At 35.9% G+C, this 16,169-nt stretch overlaps 1 protein-coding gene and 1 long non-coding RNA gene across 3 annotated transcripts in view; one reads left to right on the forward strand and one right to left on the reverse strand.

Annotated features, from left to right (window-relative positions):
• Nucleotides 1-9,910, reverse strand: part of LOC148186731 (uncharacterized) — a 42,831-nt gene extending 32,921 nt beyond the window's left edge. Inside the window, exon 1 of the long non-coding RNA XR_015779573.1 lies at nucleotides 9,753-9,910. This is a non-coding gene — a long non-coding RNA (uncharacterized LOC148186731). The remainder of the gene's footprint in view (nucleotides 1-9,752) is intronic.
• On the forward strand, nucleotides 3,976-14,814 carry LOC121958218 (tumor necrosis factor receptor superfamily member 6B-like). Of its 2 annotated transcripts, none has more exons than XM_042507089.2 (4): nucleotides 3,976-4,455; nucleotides 9,841-10,255; nucleotides 12,257-12,439; nucleotides 13,242-14,814. In XM_042507089.2, the coding sequence occupies exons 2-4, from the start codon at nucleotides 9,859-9,861 to the stop codon at nucleotides 13,577-13,579; spliced, it is 918 nt and encodes a 305-aa protein (XP_042363023.2). In that variant the 5' UTR covers nucleotides 3,976-4,455; nucleotides 9,841-9,858; the 3' UTR covers nucleotides 13,580-14,814. The 2 variants fall into 2 exon arrangements, with proteins under 2 accessions (XP_042363023.2, XP_042363021.2); XM_042507087.2 differs by lacking the exon at nucleotides 3,976-4,455 and adding an exon at nucleotides 9,380-9,532.
• The last annotated feature ends 1,355 nt before the right edge of the window (nucleotides 14,815-16,169 follow it).

The raw sequence follows: 16,169 nt of genomic DNA on the forward strand, positions 1-16,169 counted from the left end.
AATGATTTGAATTTGGTGGTCAGACATTTGGTCAGTCACTGAATTGGTGACACTAATCTTGAATCTGTGCTGATTTTGGAGATCTGCCAGGGGAAGATGTGTGTGAAGCGTCCATATTTTCACAGACATGATTGTTAACTAGAAGAACAACGTGAGTGACTTTTTGAGACATACAACGTCGAAGCATAAATTCTAGTTTTATTGTTTTTACTTTCAAAGTTTTTGACTTATTTTGGGTTCACTTGTGAGATAAATGCAGTATTTTTATGTATGTTGTGGATATTTAGTGTGTTTATCTGCAGGGGTGACAGTTTTTTCTAAAACAGGAAAGTCTGTTGACCTCATGATTTTAATCTCATCTTGTATGACTCACTGTCTGCAGCAGTCATGTTTCTCGGACATCAGGTATGACCAAAATTTATCACACTGCCAGACAAGTGTGCCTCATGTCGCTCACATCACAGCCATCACTTGAGATTAGTCTCCTGAGGTGACTTTGGTGTGTGTGTGTGTGTGTCTGTGTGTAAAGTCAAGTTCTTCTTATCTGTGGATTTATTGATTCCTGGTTTTCCTGAATTTGTTGGTTTTCCCCCCTTAAGAAAACAGACTGAGAAAGTGTGAGCAGACGGGGATGTTATCTGCTCATCCTGTTCCAGTAAAAGTAAAAACCCAATGTGAAAGCTAGCTAATACAAACTCATCAGTTAAAGAAAAAACAGGCAAGTTTAATCAGCAAAATGTGCTTAATGCATAACTCTTCATTATTATTTTTATGCATTTAAAGGATTACTTTTACTTATGCATAACTGAGTGTAGAAGAGCATGAAATGAGATAAATATACATCTTTATGTATTTATTTATTTTTGATTTAATTTTGTATATTTTTTCCCTTATTTATTTTAAGACTCATCTCTGTATTTATTTGATTTTTTTATTTAATAAGGAAATGAGTTGATGAATTGGAGAAAAAAAATGTAGGAATGTATATAAATACATAGATGAATTAATTAAAATAATAAATGAATGATAAATCAAGGTAACAAATGAGAGTTTTTTAAAATGCTTTTATGGGCTTTCCAAAATAGGAGGAAAAAATACAATGTTTGTAGTCATTTCTAACCCATTTATTAGGGCCTAAGCAGTGACCACAAGCATTTAGTTATTTTATTTTATGTCAGAATTACTTTACTTTATTTTCACGAATTGTTTGTAACTCACCTGTGCATTGTCAACTCTGCCCCAGACTTCACATGATTGATGGGAGTGATGGACTGAGGACATCCACATGCCAAAAATGTTCTTATCCTTAGAGCGCCACCACCAGGAAATTACGTTTTACAGACTTTGCTGATGCTTTTTTGGTCAAAATTGTGAGGGCCTGTTCATCACTGCTTGAAGCTTTAAAGTATTTATTTCATCTTGTTTGGATAAGTACATTTATTTATTAACCCTTTAAAATCTGAGCAAATTGGTTTGATTTCTTTCACAAACATGGAGACAAGGCAACGAGAAACTTATCAAGACATGGCAGAAACATTTGCACACAAAAAAAAGTTACCTAAAAATGAGTGGAGTAAAAGGCCGAAAGCAAACAAGAAAGTCACCTAAAAAATGCTGAAAAAAAATTATTTTAAATATTTTAGGTTTTTTCACCACTGTATCTGATTTAAAATGATGTCCAGCATTACCTCATACTGAATTTTTCAGCCTACAGCTGATAACCTCAGCCTTTAGGATTTCTTCAGTGATCTGTTCATTGAGTCACCACTTGTTGCCAGGAAAGGGTTGTTTCTTCCTCATCAAACACCTCATTACATTGAGTGGGCAGCTACAATTTAGGCTCCTCTAATTGCACTGTGTCTGAAATATGCACACAAGCTGCTTCCATAACATTAAAGTCTCACACCATCACAAACATCTGATGTGAGCTCCGCCTTCACAGACAAATGGTCATTCCTTGGAAAAGAATTTATTTTATTCATAAACATTCAGGGCTCCACTTGTCCGGCATTTATTTGGAGATTAAGTCAGCGACATAAATTCACGTCGTCTATAAATATCTCCATTTCCTTTCCACTGCACACAAAAGCTTTCAGTGACGACAGCAGGCGTTTGCCTGGATGTTTACTCTGACCTCATATCTGCTCGTCGTGAATGCTCCTTACCCTGTTGTTTAACTGTCTGGGAGGACAAACAGACTCTAACAACAGTCCACAGATGTTATCTGGCATCGTTTTTCTACCCTTAAAGCACTAAATGTTCCCTCCAGACAGTAAAACTCCCACTTTTGTAACACGCCCAGTGATTAGGAATATTTAAAGCTGTGGCTTTGACAAAAAAAAAAAGTGGAAGTCAAACGGGGTCACAGTGAAAGGGCGAAAGCGAATACGGGTCGGGTTCCTCAGAACATAGTGTAACAAACACATGCCAAAAACATCTCTTTGTTTATCCTACAAAGCCAAAATCATTTGACAATGCCGTTACCATGGCAACAGACTGCAAACTGCAGCAAAGCGCTGACATAAGCAGTCTTTAGAAAATATGCAGTGACACATTATACAAGGCTTTCATTCCCACAGACTCCATGCTGGTTAACAAACTGATGTTTATTTTAGAGCCCCTGCTAACTGTTACCATGACAACATGTCCTCCATGAGGTTACAGATGGTTATTAAACATAATGAGCCCCTTTAGAAAACTGTAGAGGTGATTCTCCTTCAAAAAATGCTTCAGGACACTTTTAAACAATATGGCAGACATCGAAAGAGCCTGTGAGGGAGGCAGTTGTTTCCTCGATAAGCCGAGTGAAGTCTGCACAAAGTTTATTGTTCACCATCTGAGTTTGATATGTTGGCACGTAAAAAACTAAACTCTAAAACTAAATTCTTCTTCTTTTTTCAAAACCAGTAGTGTCTTGCAAAAATAACAATGCAATGGATTTTTATTTGAATTTTTTGGTAATGGGTCTACACTCTACACTCTGGAAGGAGGTACAGGAGCCTCCGCTCCCGCACTACCAGACTCACCAACAGTTTCATCCACCAGGCTGTGAGACTGCTGAACTCTCTCCCCTCTCTCCCCTCCTGAGGAGAGTTAAGTTATTAATTCTACCTCTCATTTGTGCAATAATAACCCCCACAGCTGCTACAATGTTTTTGTTTACACAGTTTATATACTGGTTATTTTTTTTTTGCACTACACTGTTTACACTGTTTATTTACTGATTATTCTGTTTTTGCACTATTTATTCTGCTGTTTACATTCTGTTTATCTGTTTTCTCTCTACTGCACTCATTACTATTTTTGCTCTTGCTTTTTTTTTTCTTTTTTAGTTATATAGACTATATTTTTAATTCTTTAATTCTATTTTTAACTCTGTTGTGCCTGTGCACTTTACTGTTTGCCCTGTCCTGTCTGATATCTGTCTACGCATGGGATAGTGAGAAAAGTAATTTCGATTCCTTGGTATGTCAAGTACATGTGAAGAAATTGACAAATAAATCTGACTTTGACTTTGACTTTGACTTTGACTTTGACTACACAAAAAATAGACAAAATTGGTGAAGTGAAATAAAACTAAAAAACAAAAAACTTGGTGGTGCATGCATATGTATTAACAATCTTTGCTATGAAGCCCCTAATTAAGACCTGCTGCTACAGATAAATACTTTGGGGCCACGTTTTTATGATTTTTCTGTAGGATTCTGGGACGTTTCTTGGATTGTTTTGTTGCAGCAGCAAATAAGAGAGCAGCAACTGAATTAAATATTTGTTAAAAGGGCAAAACATGCATATATACATATATATGTATATATATCTATATAAAGGAAGGCACTTAACATAGAATAAAATGTAATAATAAAATAAAATAACAATAATAGTAATAATAAAGCAATTTTAGGACATTTTGTGGATTTTAGGACATTTCTAGGATTTTAGGATGTTTCTAGGATTTTAGGATATTTTTAGGATTTAAGGACATTTTGTTGATTTCAGGATGTTTCTGGGATTTTAGGACATTTCTCGGACTCGCATAACTATATATTTTAAATTACTTTGCAGACTTATTATTTTAAATTACTTTTTTGGGTTGTTTCCTTGTTTTTGTTTTTTTTTTTATTTGTGTGTGTGTCCATTTTTTTTTCTTTGTCTTGTTCCTTTTACTTTTCAGGTAATTTTCTTCACAACTGTTTGGCTAATTTTGAGTCATTTCCTCTCAAGTTGCTCATTGCCTGTTACCTATGTATTTGAAATACATCAAACTGATTTTTTTTCAGGTTTCAAAGGGTTAAGACTATTCTCACAGTCTCATAATTAGTGAAACCATTCCACCTGTGTGCAGTCTGACTGTCACATGATCTCAGCGTATTTATACACCTGCTCCGAGTCTGCAGCACCTTTGAGCAAGAAGCACCATGAAGACCAAGCAGCTCTCCAAACAGCCCATGGATAAAGGTCAGGTCTGGGTTTGAGTTATAAAAACATCTAAAAAAGAAACTCTGAACTCAGCACCATTAAACAGAACAACAAAATAAGGAAAATCCTGCAAAATAAAAAACCTGCCAGAAGTGAGCCGCCCACCAGAGCTCACAGAGCAGTCCAGCAGGACATCAACCAGAGAGACAACAAAGAGACCAAAGAAAGTCCTGAAAGAGCTGGAATGATCCTAATTTATGTCCCCCTTCAGCCAAAACACTGATATTAGTAATGGACATGTTAACTTTAAAACCTGAGCAAACCAGCATGATTTCTCTCTATAACATGAGAAAGGGCAACAAGCATCTTCAGAAAAATGACCCAAAAATTAGAGGAAAAAAATAACAAAACATTCCCCTACACATGAGAAGAAAAAAAGTTTCAAAAGGAAATGACCTGAGAAAAGTGCTTAAAATAAGTCAATAAAGTCATATTTAACATCAAATTATTACAATTATAAATATTGTTTTTGGACATATTTCTCTATATTTTCTAAATATTATATATTTCTTGCGATTTGCTGAAGAGTTCTTTTCAAATTGCCTATTGCCTTTTTCCCCATGTTTTCAAAAAAAGGTAAACTAATGCTCGGATTTTAAAGGTTTAACCCTTTGAAACCGCAATGAGAAAATTGGCTAGATTCCTTTCAAAAACAGAAGGCAGTAAGCAATGGAAGACAAAATGACCCAAAAATTAACAAAAAGGTACAAAAAAAGTTAAAAAAAAAAATATATATATTTATAAATATAAATATTGGACCTTTTTCTTATATTTCTTACCAAGGAGCTCATTGCCTTTTTTCCATGTTTTCATAAGAAATCAGACCAGTTTGCTCCCTGGATCTATTATAAATAGATACATTTGCTCAGATTTCAAAGGTTTAAATTCTTAAAGGTGTCTGAATGTAAAAAAGTGATGTCACTCTGGGTTTTTAAATTAAGAGCTGAATTTTTTACAGCTACACGCTTTTATGACTTTTTTTCTGTTATCCACATCAATGATGAAAACGCAGTGTCATTATTCACACCACATAATCTCTCCTTCCTGCGAACTCATCGGCATCATCTCACTTTGTCAGTATCTGATTCAGTGTCTTACAGACTAACCAGGCACTCAGAAGGTCTCTGATTAGCTCAACGTGGTCTCTAAATTTAGAAGACACTTTTGTCTGTGAGCGTCATAAATCTGCTCATGTCCATTCCTGCTCTGTAAAGCCTGATAATTTTAGGACGCCCTCTGCATCAACAGAGGTGAAATGTTTACAGCAATTTCCACGCTAATTCCCTACAGATGTGACCATGCTGTTATTTAGGGTATTACTAGGAATCCCTATGATTCAAAAATAACAGCCACCATTGACAAATGTGGTCTGCAAAGGCTCAGTGGAAATAACAGTGGAGATTAAGATCAACATGAATTATATGTTGGATGACAGCACTTCATGCAACTCAGCTATGAGTCTTTGCTTTTGGCTTTGAAGCTGGAAAACATGACAGCTTATTGTGGGAATTCTTTAAAATTCTCCATAGTAAAAAACACGTGGTGATAATCTAAAAAACATACGACAAAGTTTCAAGGTGTGAGTAACAAATACAATGAGAATCGGAAATTAAAAAAAAAAAAAATGCAAAAAATAAAAATAAAATTAATATATCATTTCTTTTTTTAAATGTGTAATTGGATAATAATAATAATAATAATAATAATAATAACAACAAAGAGGAAGAATGATAATATCTATAAATTTAGTTTTTTGCACAGTTTTTTCCCTATTTTGTAAATTATTTTCTTAATATTTTTTCTCTCACTCTATCTCTTTAAACTAATTTACAGGACTTTTGTTTTCCTAATTCATTGCAATTTGTGGAACATGTCTTGCCAAGTTGCTCCTTGACCTTTTTATGCCATGTTTTCAAAATAAATCAAACTAAAAAAAAAAAAAAAAAAAAAAAAAATACTAGAAAAATAATAATAATATTGTAATAATTGCAAACTATTTAACTTTATATTTATATAAAAAATGTTTTAACTCTTTTTGTTTTGTTTTGTTTTTTAACTTTTTTAATTAAAAAAAACATGTTAAGGTAGCTTTCTAAGCTACTAGTCTTTATTTATGAGGCACATAAGCCTTCACTTACTTTTAGGTATTGATCACCTACATTTTGATCATTTGAAAAGATAAAAATAATAAATATCTGGCTTGAAGCACTTTAAAGAACCTTAAATCTTTTCACACAAATCTATTAAAATATTCTTGAATAGACTTAAGTTATTTTTGCAGCTGTATTTTTTTTGTAAACAGTCTTCAACAGTTGAGCTTTTAGGTGATGAAATTTGGGGATTTTTTAAAAAATTGCATTATTTTTTGGGGACAGTGCACATTTGTTTCTACTACATTTACACTACATTGTATTTTTTGTTATTGTACAAATATACATTTCTAAAAGCTTTCTGGTAAATTTTTATTCACCAATTCGTGCCTTTGAAACTTGGATCAATATCTTTTTTTGTGTGTGGTTCAGGCGAAAGATTGTGTACATGTATTATGGTAATAACCCCCCCCCCCCCATTTTTAAATTTTTTATTTTAAATTAATTTCTTGAAACTTTTCCAGTGCTTTCAAAATAAATCAAAACAATTTGCTAATTTTTTAAAGGGTTTAATAGCACATGAAAGGCACCTGAACACGACACAAGAAAGCTGATGTCAATTCAGATTTTAAAGGGTTTAATTTTTCCACACTGGTGTGAAATTAAGCATGATGCACACATCTTTATTTTCTATTTTTAATAACACCCTTTTTATTTTATTTTTTCTTATTTTATTTTATTTTATTTTATTTTATTTTATCTCATTTATTTTATTTTATTTTATTTTTTCAATTAATTCTTATTTTTATATGTATTTCTATTCCTATTACTCTCTATACTTGGCATCACAGTGACTGTGCGAGTCAGAATTTCCCAACAGGGATCAATAAAGTGTTTCTGATTCCGATAAAATGCACATTATATTGTCAATCATATGACTGTGAACTCACGTTTTTATGGTGTGACTCAAAAGTAGATTGGGGGAACATGTGAAGTCAAGTCAAGGCAAGTCCCCAAGTGTTTTTAATGTGTCCACAAGGAGTCGCCAAAGACCACAGGCCCTTTAGATTTCCAACAATATGTGGCACCATCCAAACCTACAATTTTACGACTTTTTTTTGCAAAATTAAAACCAAATTGAGCAGCAGACAAAACTCAACTTAAAAAAACGAAGAATAATTTGGCAAAGTCTCTTTTCATTTAATTTCTTTTGAATATGGGACTAAAAATGCAGATTTCGACAACTCTGAACATCTGAGAGATGAATGAATCAGAGGACTGAGTGTGTTTGAAACAGCTCCCCTCCAGTGCCAACAAGCTGACCCACACACCAGCGTCAAACTCTGAATACACTCACTCAGAGCTGAACACATTTACATAAACAAAGCAGGCAGCTGGACACAAACAGTTAGTATGCCTGTCTTTACACAGAGCAGACTGGGTTATAATAACTGAACACAAAATACTGAACACACGTCAGAGGAGACGGGGTTTCTTTTTTTTACATTCCTAATTTGAATCGTTATTTTTTAAAAAAAACTCAAAATCACTCAAATTGAAACTCCTGTTTCACGTATTAACTCTTTGAAACCTGGATTCGACATCACTTTTCTTGTGCTCTGTTCAGACACCGTTCACATACATTTAACCCTTTGAAACCTGAAATTGGTTTGATTTCTTTTGGCTAAACATGAACTGAGCAACTTGGTGAGCGAAATTGCATGAAATTAGGAAAAAGTGACAAGAAAATGACCTGAATAACATCTTCAGAGTTTCTCATTAACATTGCTCTGTCTTTTTTTTCCTTTTTTGTATAAAAAAAACTTGAAATATACGTTTGCACATTTAGAATAATGTGACTTCATATTATTGTCAAAAATATATAAATACAAAGAAAATGACCTGAAAATTATTTTTAAAAGACAGCGAAAGAAAACTAGAGGGAGAGAGACAGAGAAATTATTAGAAGTTAATAATTTCCAAAGCTAGGGGAAAAACTATCTTTAGGCTATTACTATTATCATTATTGTTGATGTTGTTGTTGTTGTTGTTGTTGCTGTTGTTGCTGCTACTGTTATTATTGAATGTTTAACTAAAGTGTGGATCTGCACGATGATTGTCATGTTAATCTATATTATTCTGAATAAAAATTTAAATGCAAAGAAAATGACCTGAAAATTAGTTAAAAGAGAGAGAGGGAAAATTTTTAGACGTTATTATTATTATTATTATTATTATTGTAAATAATAATAATAACAAATTAAAAACAATGTTCATTTTTATTATAACTATACGTTTATAATCGGGTTATGGAAATATAAATTTAATATTAATATTTATTATTTTATTTTGGCACTTTTCAGGTAATTTACTGTTTCGTTTTTCTTTTGTCTTTTTTGTGCTAATTTAAGGCAATTTAAGTAATTTAAGACAGAGAGAGAGATATGACTTTTTGTGAAGTTTTTTGTTTTGTTTGTTTGTTTTCTGAATTTCCGGCGCTTTTCTTGTACCTTTTAACTTCTTTCTGTGTTTTTGAAAAAAAAAATGCTCTGGTTTTAGTCTTAACTTATAAATTGACATTTTTTAATCTTATTTGGGAGAAAGAAGCTTCACAAACTGGTTTTAACCGTAGCTCGCACAGGGCATCAGAAAGGGGATCCTCCAATGCGTAAAATTACGTAACCACCCACAGCCTACTCCTAAAAAGCACATATAGGAAATAGATTAACTCTAAAGTCTACCAAAAAAAAAAAAAAATGCGGTGTGACTCTTCCAAAAAATACCTTTGTCATGATGTATCCAGGGCACTCCCAAAAATATGCAAAGCTCTCGGGCGATTGATTAGTGTGATTTTACGCGTCAGACTTTGCAGACTAATAAATAGAGCGGAGGAGGTAGAGAGAGCTCCATCCTCTTCCTGGCAGCCGGCTGCAGCCTGCAGACAGCAGCACAACAAACACAACATGGTAGGTGGAGACCGCAGACACGCCGAGACTTCTCTGCGCAGTGTGTACGGCGCCGGAGTTATTTTTACGCACGAGCGGAGGATTTCACTCCACGCGCCGTTTTACTGCTGTTTTGTTGTTATTTTAAGAAACTTTTAGACCTGATGGCCACATTTCTTAGTGTTCATTACAGACAAAACCTTTTTATTCATGTGGTAAAGTAGATGCGTGAGTTGGATACCTGTTCATGATGTGGCACCAGCTCTCTTCTGCGGGTATTTCCTTGTTTATCCTATTTGTTATATATATTCCTTTTTCCCTCCTTCCAGTTTCCTCATCACGACCAAATGCTGTGTCTCCTCCTGGTGACGTTCCTGTCGCTGCCCTCTGCTCTTGAGGGCGTCGCGGCGACTCTTCTGACTTTCACCGACACGGACCCGGTCACCGGCGTCTCGGTGGTGTGTGATCGGTGCCCCCCTGGCACGTATCTGCGCTCGCGCTGCACTGCCGACAAAAAGAGCGTGTGCGCGGCCTGCCCTACAGGGTCGTTCACGGAGCTGTGGAATTACATCGGTAAATGTCTACGATGCGGAATTTGCGATCAGTACCAGGTGGTGAAGACGCCCTGCTCCGCCAAAAGCGACTGCCAGTGTGAGTGCAAACCGGGATACTACTACAAGAAGAAGTACGAGATGTGCACGCGCCACAGCGAGTGTCCCTACGGACAGGGGGTGCTGACCAAAGGTAAGGCTCCTGTAGGGGAGACTGGGACCCACAGTGTCAGTTCTCATGCTTGTTTAGGCTATTTATAGGCAAAAATTCAAAGTATTAGTAACGTTTAACTTATTTGAAACATAACTTCAACACTGTAGGATTTGTGTCAACATTTAGGGAGAATCTAGGGGTGGTAGTAGGACATGAGGACACTTTGGGCTGTGTATCCAGGGCTTTTTATCATTGTTGTGGCTTGTTCGTTATTTATGAGAGAGGAGGGGTGGTGCTCTTTATTACTCTTCTTAATTACTTCTAATTACTACTCTTCAAGCGCTGGGGAGGGACTTTTATTTTTTTTATTTTGGCTTAGGGAAGTGTGTCCAACTTGTTTTCTTGAAGTATGTTTGGCCCTTTTGTCTTGTTTGGCTAAAATTTTGAATTTTGATTTTTAAAGAAAACATAATTTCCAAACCTGCAGGCCCATCAAAATAAAATAAAAAATGAGCCAAAATGACACTGTTTATCACAGCCAGAAACTGTCAAAACAAACAAAACAATCAAAAATATTTTTGGGGGGGGTTCTCCGCCAAAAAATTTTTTTAAAAAACCAAGCATCAATACATAATTTCCTACACCATGGTTAACTTTTGTGCACCAATTTGGGCCTTTTCTGCATCACTTCACAGGTTTAATTTAAAAAAAAAAAAAAAAACTCCTCTGCTAAATCATAATTGGGGTGACAAATGCATACATTTTAAATACTAAGGGGAAGTTCCCCCTTGCATCACCCCTAAAATCTAAACCTACAGTATATGCATAATTGATATTGTTGATATCTGAGGCTGTAATAACCTCTTTAAAGGTGGACCACATGATGGTGTTTAGACCTGTCAGAACAACATTTTGACATTTCCCTTCTGTTTGTGGAGTAACTCAAAACTTAATTTGACTCTAGCACCCAAAATGCATTGTAGGACTCTGGATGAGTTCAGATCATATAAACTATTTCAAACTTGACAACAAAAACATTGTAAATGGGTCCAAAAGTGCTTTATGCTGCCATGTCTGTTAATGTAGTAGCCAACAGGGACCAGACCTGCACCCTAGCAACAGAAAAGCAGTGAAACAGTCCATAGAAACAGTGTATTTAAGCCCCACCCCACTGGAGGGGAAACCAACTCATTGCTCTCCACTGACTTTGTACAGTGTGAAAATGCCTCATTTCCACCTGCTGATAAGCAGAAAATTCCCTAAAAGCTGTTTTGTGCACAACCAACATAAGATTTGTATAAGCTGCTGAGCTAAAACTCTGAACTTTTAGGCATCAGCAGGAAGATACTGATTTTGAAAACTCACTTTTAATCTAAGTGTATGTGGTGAGTTATATTAACCCTCTGAAACCTGAGCAAATTGCAAGAAATTACTCAAAGTAGAAAGAAGACAAGAAAACTAACTAATCTAAACATGAGGGGGGAAATGTCCAGAGAAAAAACATAACATATATAATTCTTTAATTTTCAGCACTTTTTTGGGCAACTTTATTGCTTCACTTTGTGCATTACTTTTTTGGTTATTTTCTTGCAGATTTTTACTAAACTTTCTCATTTTGATGTCATCATTTCCTTATCCCCATGGTTTTTAAAGAAATCAAAGCAATTTACTCAAGCTTCAAAGGGTTAAGACTGTATCAGAGGTTTGAATTTTGACATATTTTAGGCTGAAGTTTACTGCCTCCCAGAGGCAAACAGCTCTAATTACAATAATAATAATTATTGTAATTAGAATTTACAGTATTAATATTTTTTATTACACTGCAACAAAATGAGTCCACTTATGCACTAGCAGTGTTTTGCAGGAGAGTAAAATTCACCAAACTGCTGCTTTTGGTCAACATGTACATCTCTCACACATGTATTTCCACAGTAAAGAAAGAGTTGTACTGAAAATCAAAGCTTGATTTATACGGAACAGATATTTTTTGCAGAACATATATTATTCTCGTGCCTCATCTAAACCAAATGTCTCCTGCAGGTACACCTGATGAGGACACGGTGTGCCAAAGCTGTCCCAACGGCACCTTCTCCAACACCGTCTCTGCTGTCCACAACTGCACGCTGCACAAAAGCTGCGAAGCTGCGGGGCAGGAGCTGGTGCTGAGGGGCTCCACGTGGCACGACAGCCTGTGCACGAGCTGCGAAGAGCTCAAATCAAAAGGTGAGATCGACAGTCTTTAAAGTTCATACAGGGAAAGGGGAAGAAGCGTGTGATGTGTTTGGTTTCGTTATGGTTTATCTCACTTACAAACTCTCAGTCACGCACACCTGTTTTCCAGAGCAGCACATTCATTTTTACATCAGTAAAAGAAGTAACACCTTCACACAAAACTACACCGTCTCTGCAGCAGAAAAACACAAATACTTTTGAAACTGCTCCTTCACAGTGTCATACTCCAGTGAAACGGTGAGGTTAAATATATTTCTGAAAACATTTGAGGCAAGAAATATGCAACTCAGTAACAGAATCTTGGTTTATATTGGATCACGGCTGCTCAGTTTTATGGTTTGATTTTTGTGCAGGAAATGGTACACAGTTTACAAACTATTGCAGATAAATGCATTACAAAAATGTGTTTCTAAAAACATCTGAAGCAAGATATAAAGAGCACAGTTACATAATCTCAATTATATTTGATCAGCACTGCTTACTTTTACTGTTTGATGTATTTGATCAAGTTGGACCTTGCTGAAATTGATTCAAGTTTGGATTTTACTAGATAGAGACTAATAAATAGAGTCAATTCATTTAAAAAAACCTCTGAAATGTAATTTGAAACTCAGCTGCAGTTGGATTTAAAAGCTTTTAGGCACGTTATTGCGAATGACCTCCACATGTGGCCTTTTTTAAATCTACAAAAACAGGGTCATTAAAGTGGCTCTGCTCCACTTATCTGAAAAACTTGTTAATTCCTTCTTTTTGGGCCGTATTGGTTTCTGATGATCAGTTTTATTTCTCACAGATGGAGGCGACTACCTCAAAGAAATCCTCCCCGCTTTCTTCGTCCACCAGAAAATAAACATCAGGCGGCTGCGTCGCATCGTGCACAAGCTACCGTCTGAGGACAACAAAAGACAAGCAGCCACCTCAGGACTTAACCTCTCAGAGCTTCACGCACGGATCGACTCTTGGGTTGCTTCTGCCACGGCGGAGCAGGTCCGTCAGCTTCCGGAGGTAGTGACCAAAACGGGAGCGAACAGCGCCGGTGAGCGACTAAAGCACAAGCTGCAGAGAATCGATTCAAACATGAAGGAGCTGTGCGCTGCAACGAAAGAGGTGGATGTAATTGCTCTGTCTTAGGTAGAAATTATTTAGTTATAGGTGTCAAAGATTTGGAATAGTCTAGTGTTTGTTTAGGGAAAAAATACTTTTATTTTTTCATGTAGTTTAAGAATTGCTGCCCTTTTAGAGATGCACTGTTCATACAGGCTTTCATACTTTTTGCATTAGTTAAAGGAGAATACCCGGTTATGAGAGGAAGAGTTCATATTTCTGCATCAAGCTGATTAACTTCCCCCCTTTTTTTATTGCATTCCATTTTTTCTTGTGTTTTTCTTCTTAAACCAAAAAAAAACAAAACTCAACTGTGTCACCTAGCTTGAAATGACATGCAAACCAATTAATTATATAATAAACTATGCAAGGCAAAAACTGTTTTTGAGGACGCTTCATTTCAAGTCAGGTGACTGATACAAATAATATAATATAAGGGAGATCTAATAACAGGAAAAGTCAGTTCACTCCAAAAAAATGTGTAGTTTCTGCTCTTGGGAGATCTTATGTGCACATTTTGGAATCTCATTGTACTCTTTAACCTTTTTAAACCTGGATTGATATCAGTTTTCTTGTGCAGCATTCAGATGCCTTTCAGGAGCATTTAAACCTTTGAAATGTCAGCAAATTGGTTTGATTTCCTTCAAACATGAGGAAAAGGGCAATAAGAAACTTGGATACAAGAATGTCCTGCAAATTTCAAGAATTTAGTAAAATGTGACAAATAAATGACCTAAAAGATTTTTTTCCATGTAGGTTTAACTTTTTTGTAAATGTTTAGGTCATTTCTTGCTTGTTACCTTTTTTTGCATGTTTTTGAAAGAAATTCAGCCTCAGGTTTCAGTGGGTTAAGGGTTAAGGGTTTGCTGCAAAGATACCACTGTGTGTTGCACCTGGGTCCTTACAACAACATGCACTCGGCACTTCAGTTTTATTTCTGGGTTAAAAAACAAACAAAAGAAACACTGGTATTAAACTTTAAAGAATGAAAAGTGTTGGCCTTCAGTATATCTACCTCTTCTTATGTCTGCAGCTAAACACCAACATGACATATCCTGCTAATTTTGCATTTTTTTTGTTACGGCTCAATATTTGAGATTTAATTTATTGCTATTTAAAGGTGGAGGGTGGAGACGGACGGGGGGAGGCACGCTTGTGTTTGCCATTCATCATTTAAATACAGAAAGAACTGTGTGCTGGTGAAACTGTAGCATGTGTGGCTGCTTTGAATGACACTCAAATAAAAATGATCACAAACATAACCAGTGGTGAGTGTTTTTTTTTTTTTTTCAAATTGATTTTACTGTGATAAGAGTCAGCACCTCCAAGTCTGAGGCCATGGTTCTCTACCTCTGAATGTATGAATGAATGAATGAATGAATGAATGAATGAAGGAAGGAAGGAAGGAAGGAAGGAAGGAAGGAAGGAAGGAATGGAAGAAGGAAACTTTTATTTCTCCAGGGGAATTTCTTTTGTGCAAATGTGCACAAAAGAAAGTAAAAAAGTAAAAGTAAAAAAAAAAAAAAAGTAAATAGTTGCAACTTGATTTTTTTCTCTTTATTACTGAATATTTTCCTCTAGCTTTGAAAAAAAAACTAATTACTTACAAAAATATATATAATATAACATCAAAACATGCACACAAAAACCCCTATGAAATTAAAAAAAAAACATCATCACTGAAAATGTAATGAAAACATGAACCCTTTGAAACCTGAGCAAACCTCCTGCTGGGTGATCAGACATCAGATCAGACACATTGAGGATTTCGGAGCATAAATTCATCCTAGAGGGAGAAATATATTGATTCTGGCTCACTTGTAAATATTTTCCCAGTTATATGTTGATGTTTGCCGGTGAGAGGTTTAAGATTTATTCCCTTTTTGGTTTATCCTTCACCCCCGTGCAGTGGTTGAGTCCAACTAAGGCGAGGAGGGGTTATCAGAAGCCACCTGGGCATTGACTGTGGGGAACGAGTGACAGAGGCACCTCTGTTTCTTTCTGTTAGTTTTAAAGGGACTTTAGTTCTTCTCCTCTGTTTCAAATGTGATTTTTGGTTATAAATCACCACCAGCCACACAGAAACCCCACATTTTTGCAGAATTTACTTTGTTTTAGGGTTTTTTTATGCTGGAAAGCCAAAAGAAGCCAAGATGGCACATCACCAGGAGCGTGCAGAGTGACCGAGGCTCTCCTAAGCGGTGGGGGGGCCGTGGTGGACCAGGCCCAGGTGGAAGCAGGAAGGTCTCAGAGATCCTGACTGAGGAGAATTTGATCGGCTGTATGCCTGGATTCTGAGGCAGATGCAGGTCCAGGAAAAAGAGACAAACAAAAACAAACTACAGCCAGCTCCCAGTGGGTGCAGCTGGTTCCCAGTCTGACCGGTAAGACCCAAAGTCCACACAACATATGAGATCAGTGAAAACATGTTGCCATTCTGGAGAAAACAAAACACAGGGAAAGTTGCAACAACAATGGCTAATGTTACCTACAAGTTGCAATTATGTTTTAAAGAAAACATTTGAATGTTCAAAGAACATTTTAGGGATGTTTATTATTTCAAATAACGTTCCTGTGAGGTTAAATGCTGACTAAGACCTAACGTTTAACTGCAACA

Source organism: Plectropomus leopardus, chromosome 17 (genome assembly GCF_026936395.1).
Source record: "Plectropomus leopardus strain MGB_pleo_1.0 chromosome 17, ASM2693639v1, whole genome shotgun sequence".
Taxonomy (NCBI): domain Eukaryota; kingdom Metazoa; phylum Chordata; class Actinopteri; order Perciformes; family Serranidae; genus Plectropomus; species Plectropomus leopardus.

Bases quoted from the DNA above. Each gene is read 5' to 3' on its own strand.
- LOC121958218 (XM_042507087.2), top strand. The intron at 10,256-12,256 runs GTAAGGCTCCTG...TGTCTCCTGCAG, and splicing joins ACAGGGGGTGCTGACCAAAG to GTACACCTGATGAGGACACG. The intron at 12,440-13,241 runs GTGAGATCGACA...TATTTCTCACAG, and splicing joins CGAAGAGCTCAAATCAAAAG to ATGGAGGCGACTACCTCAAA.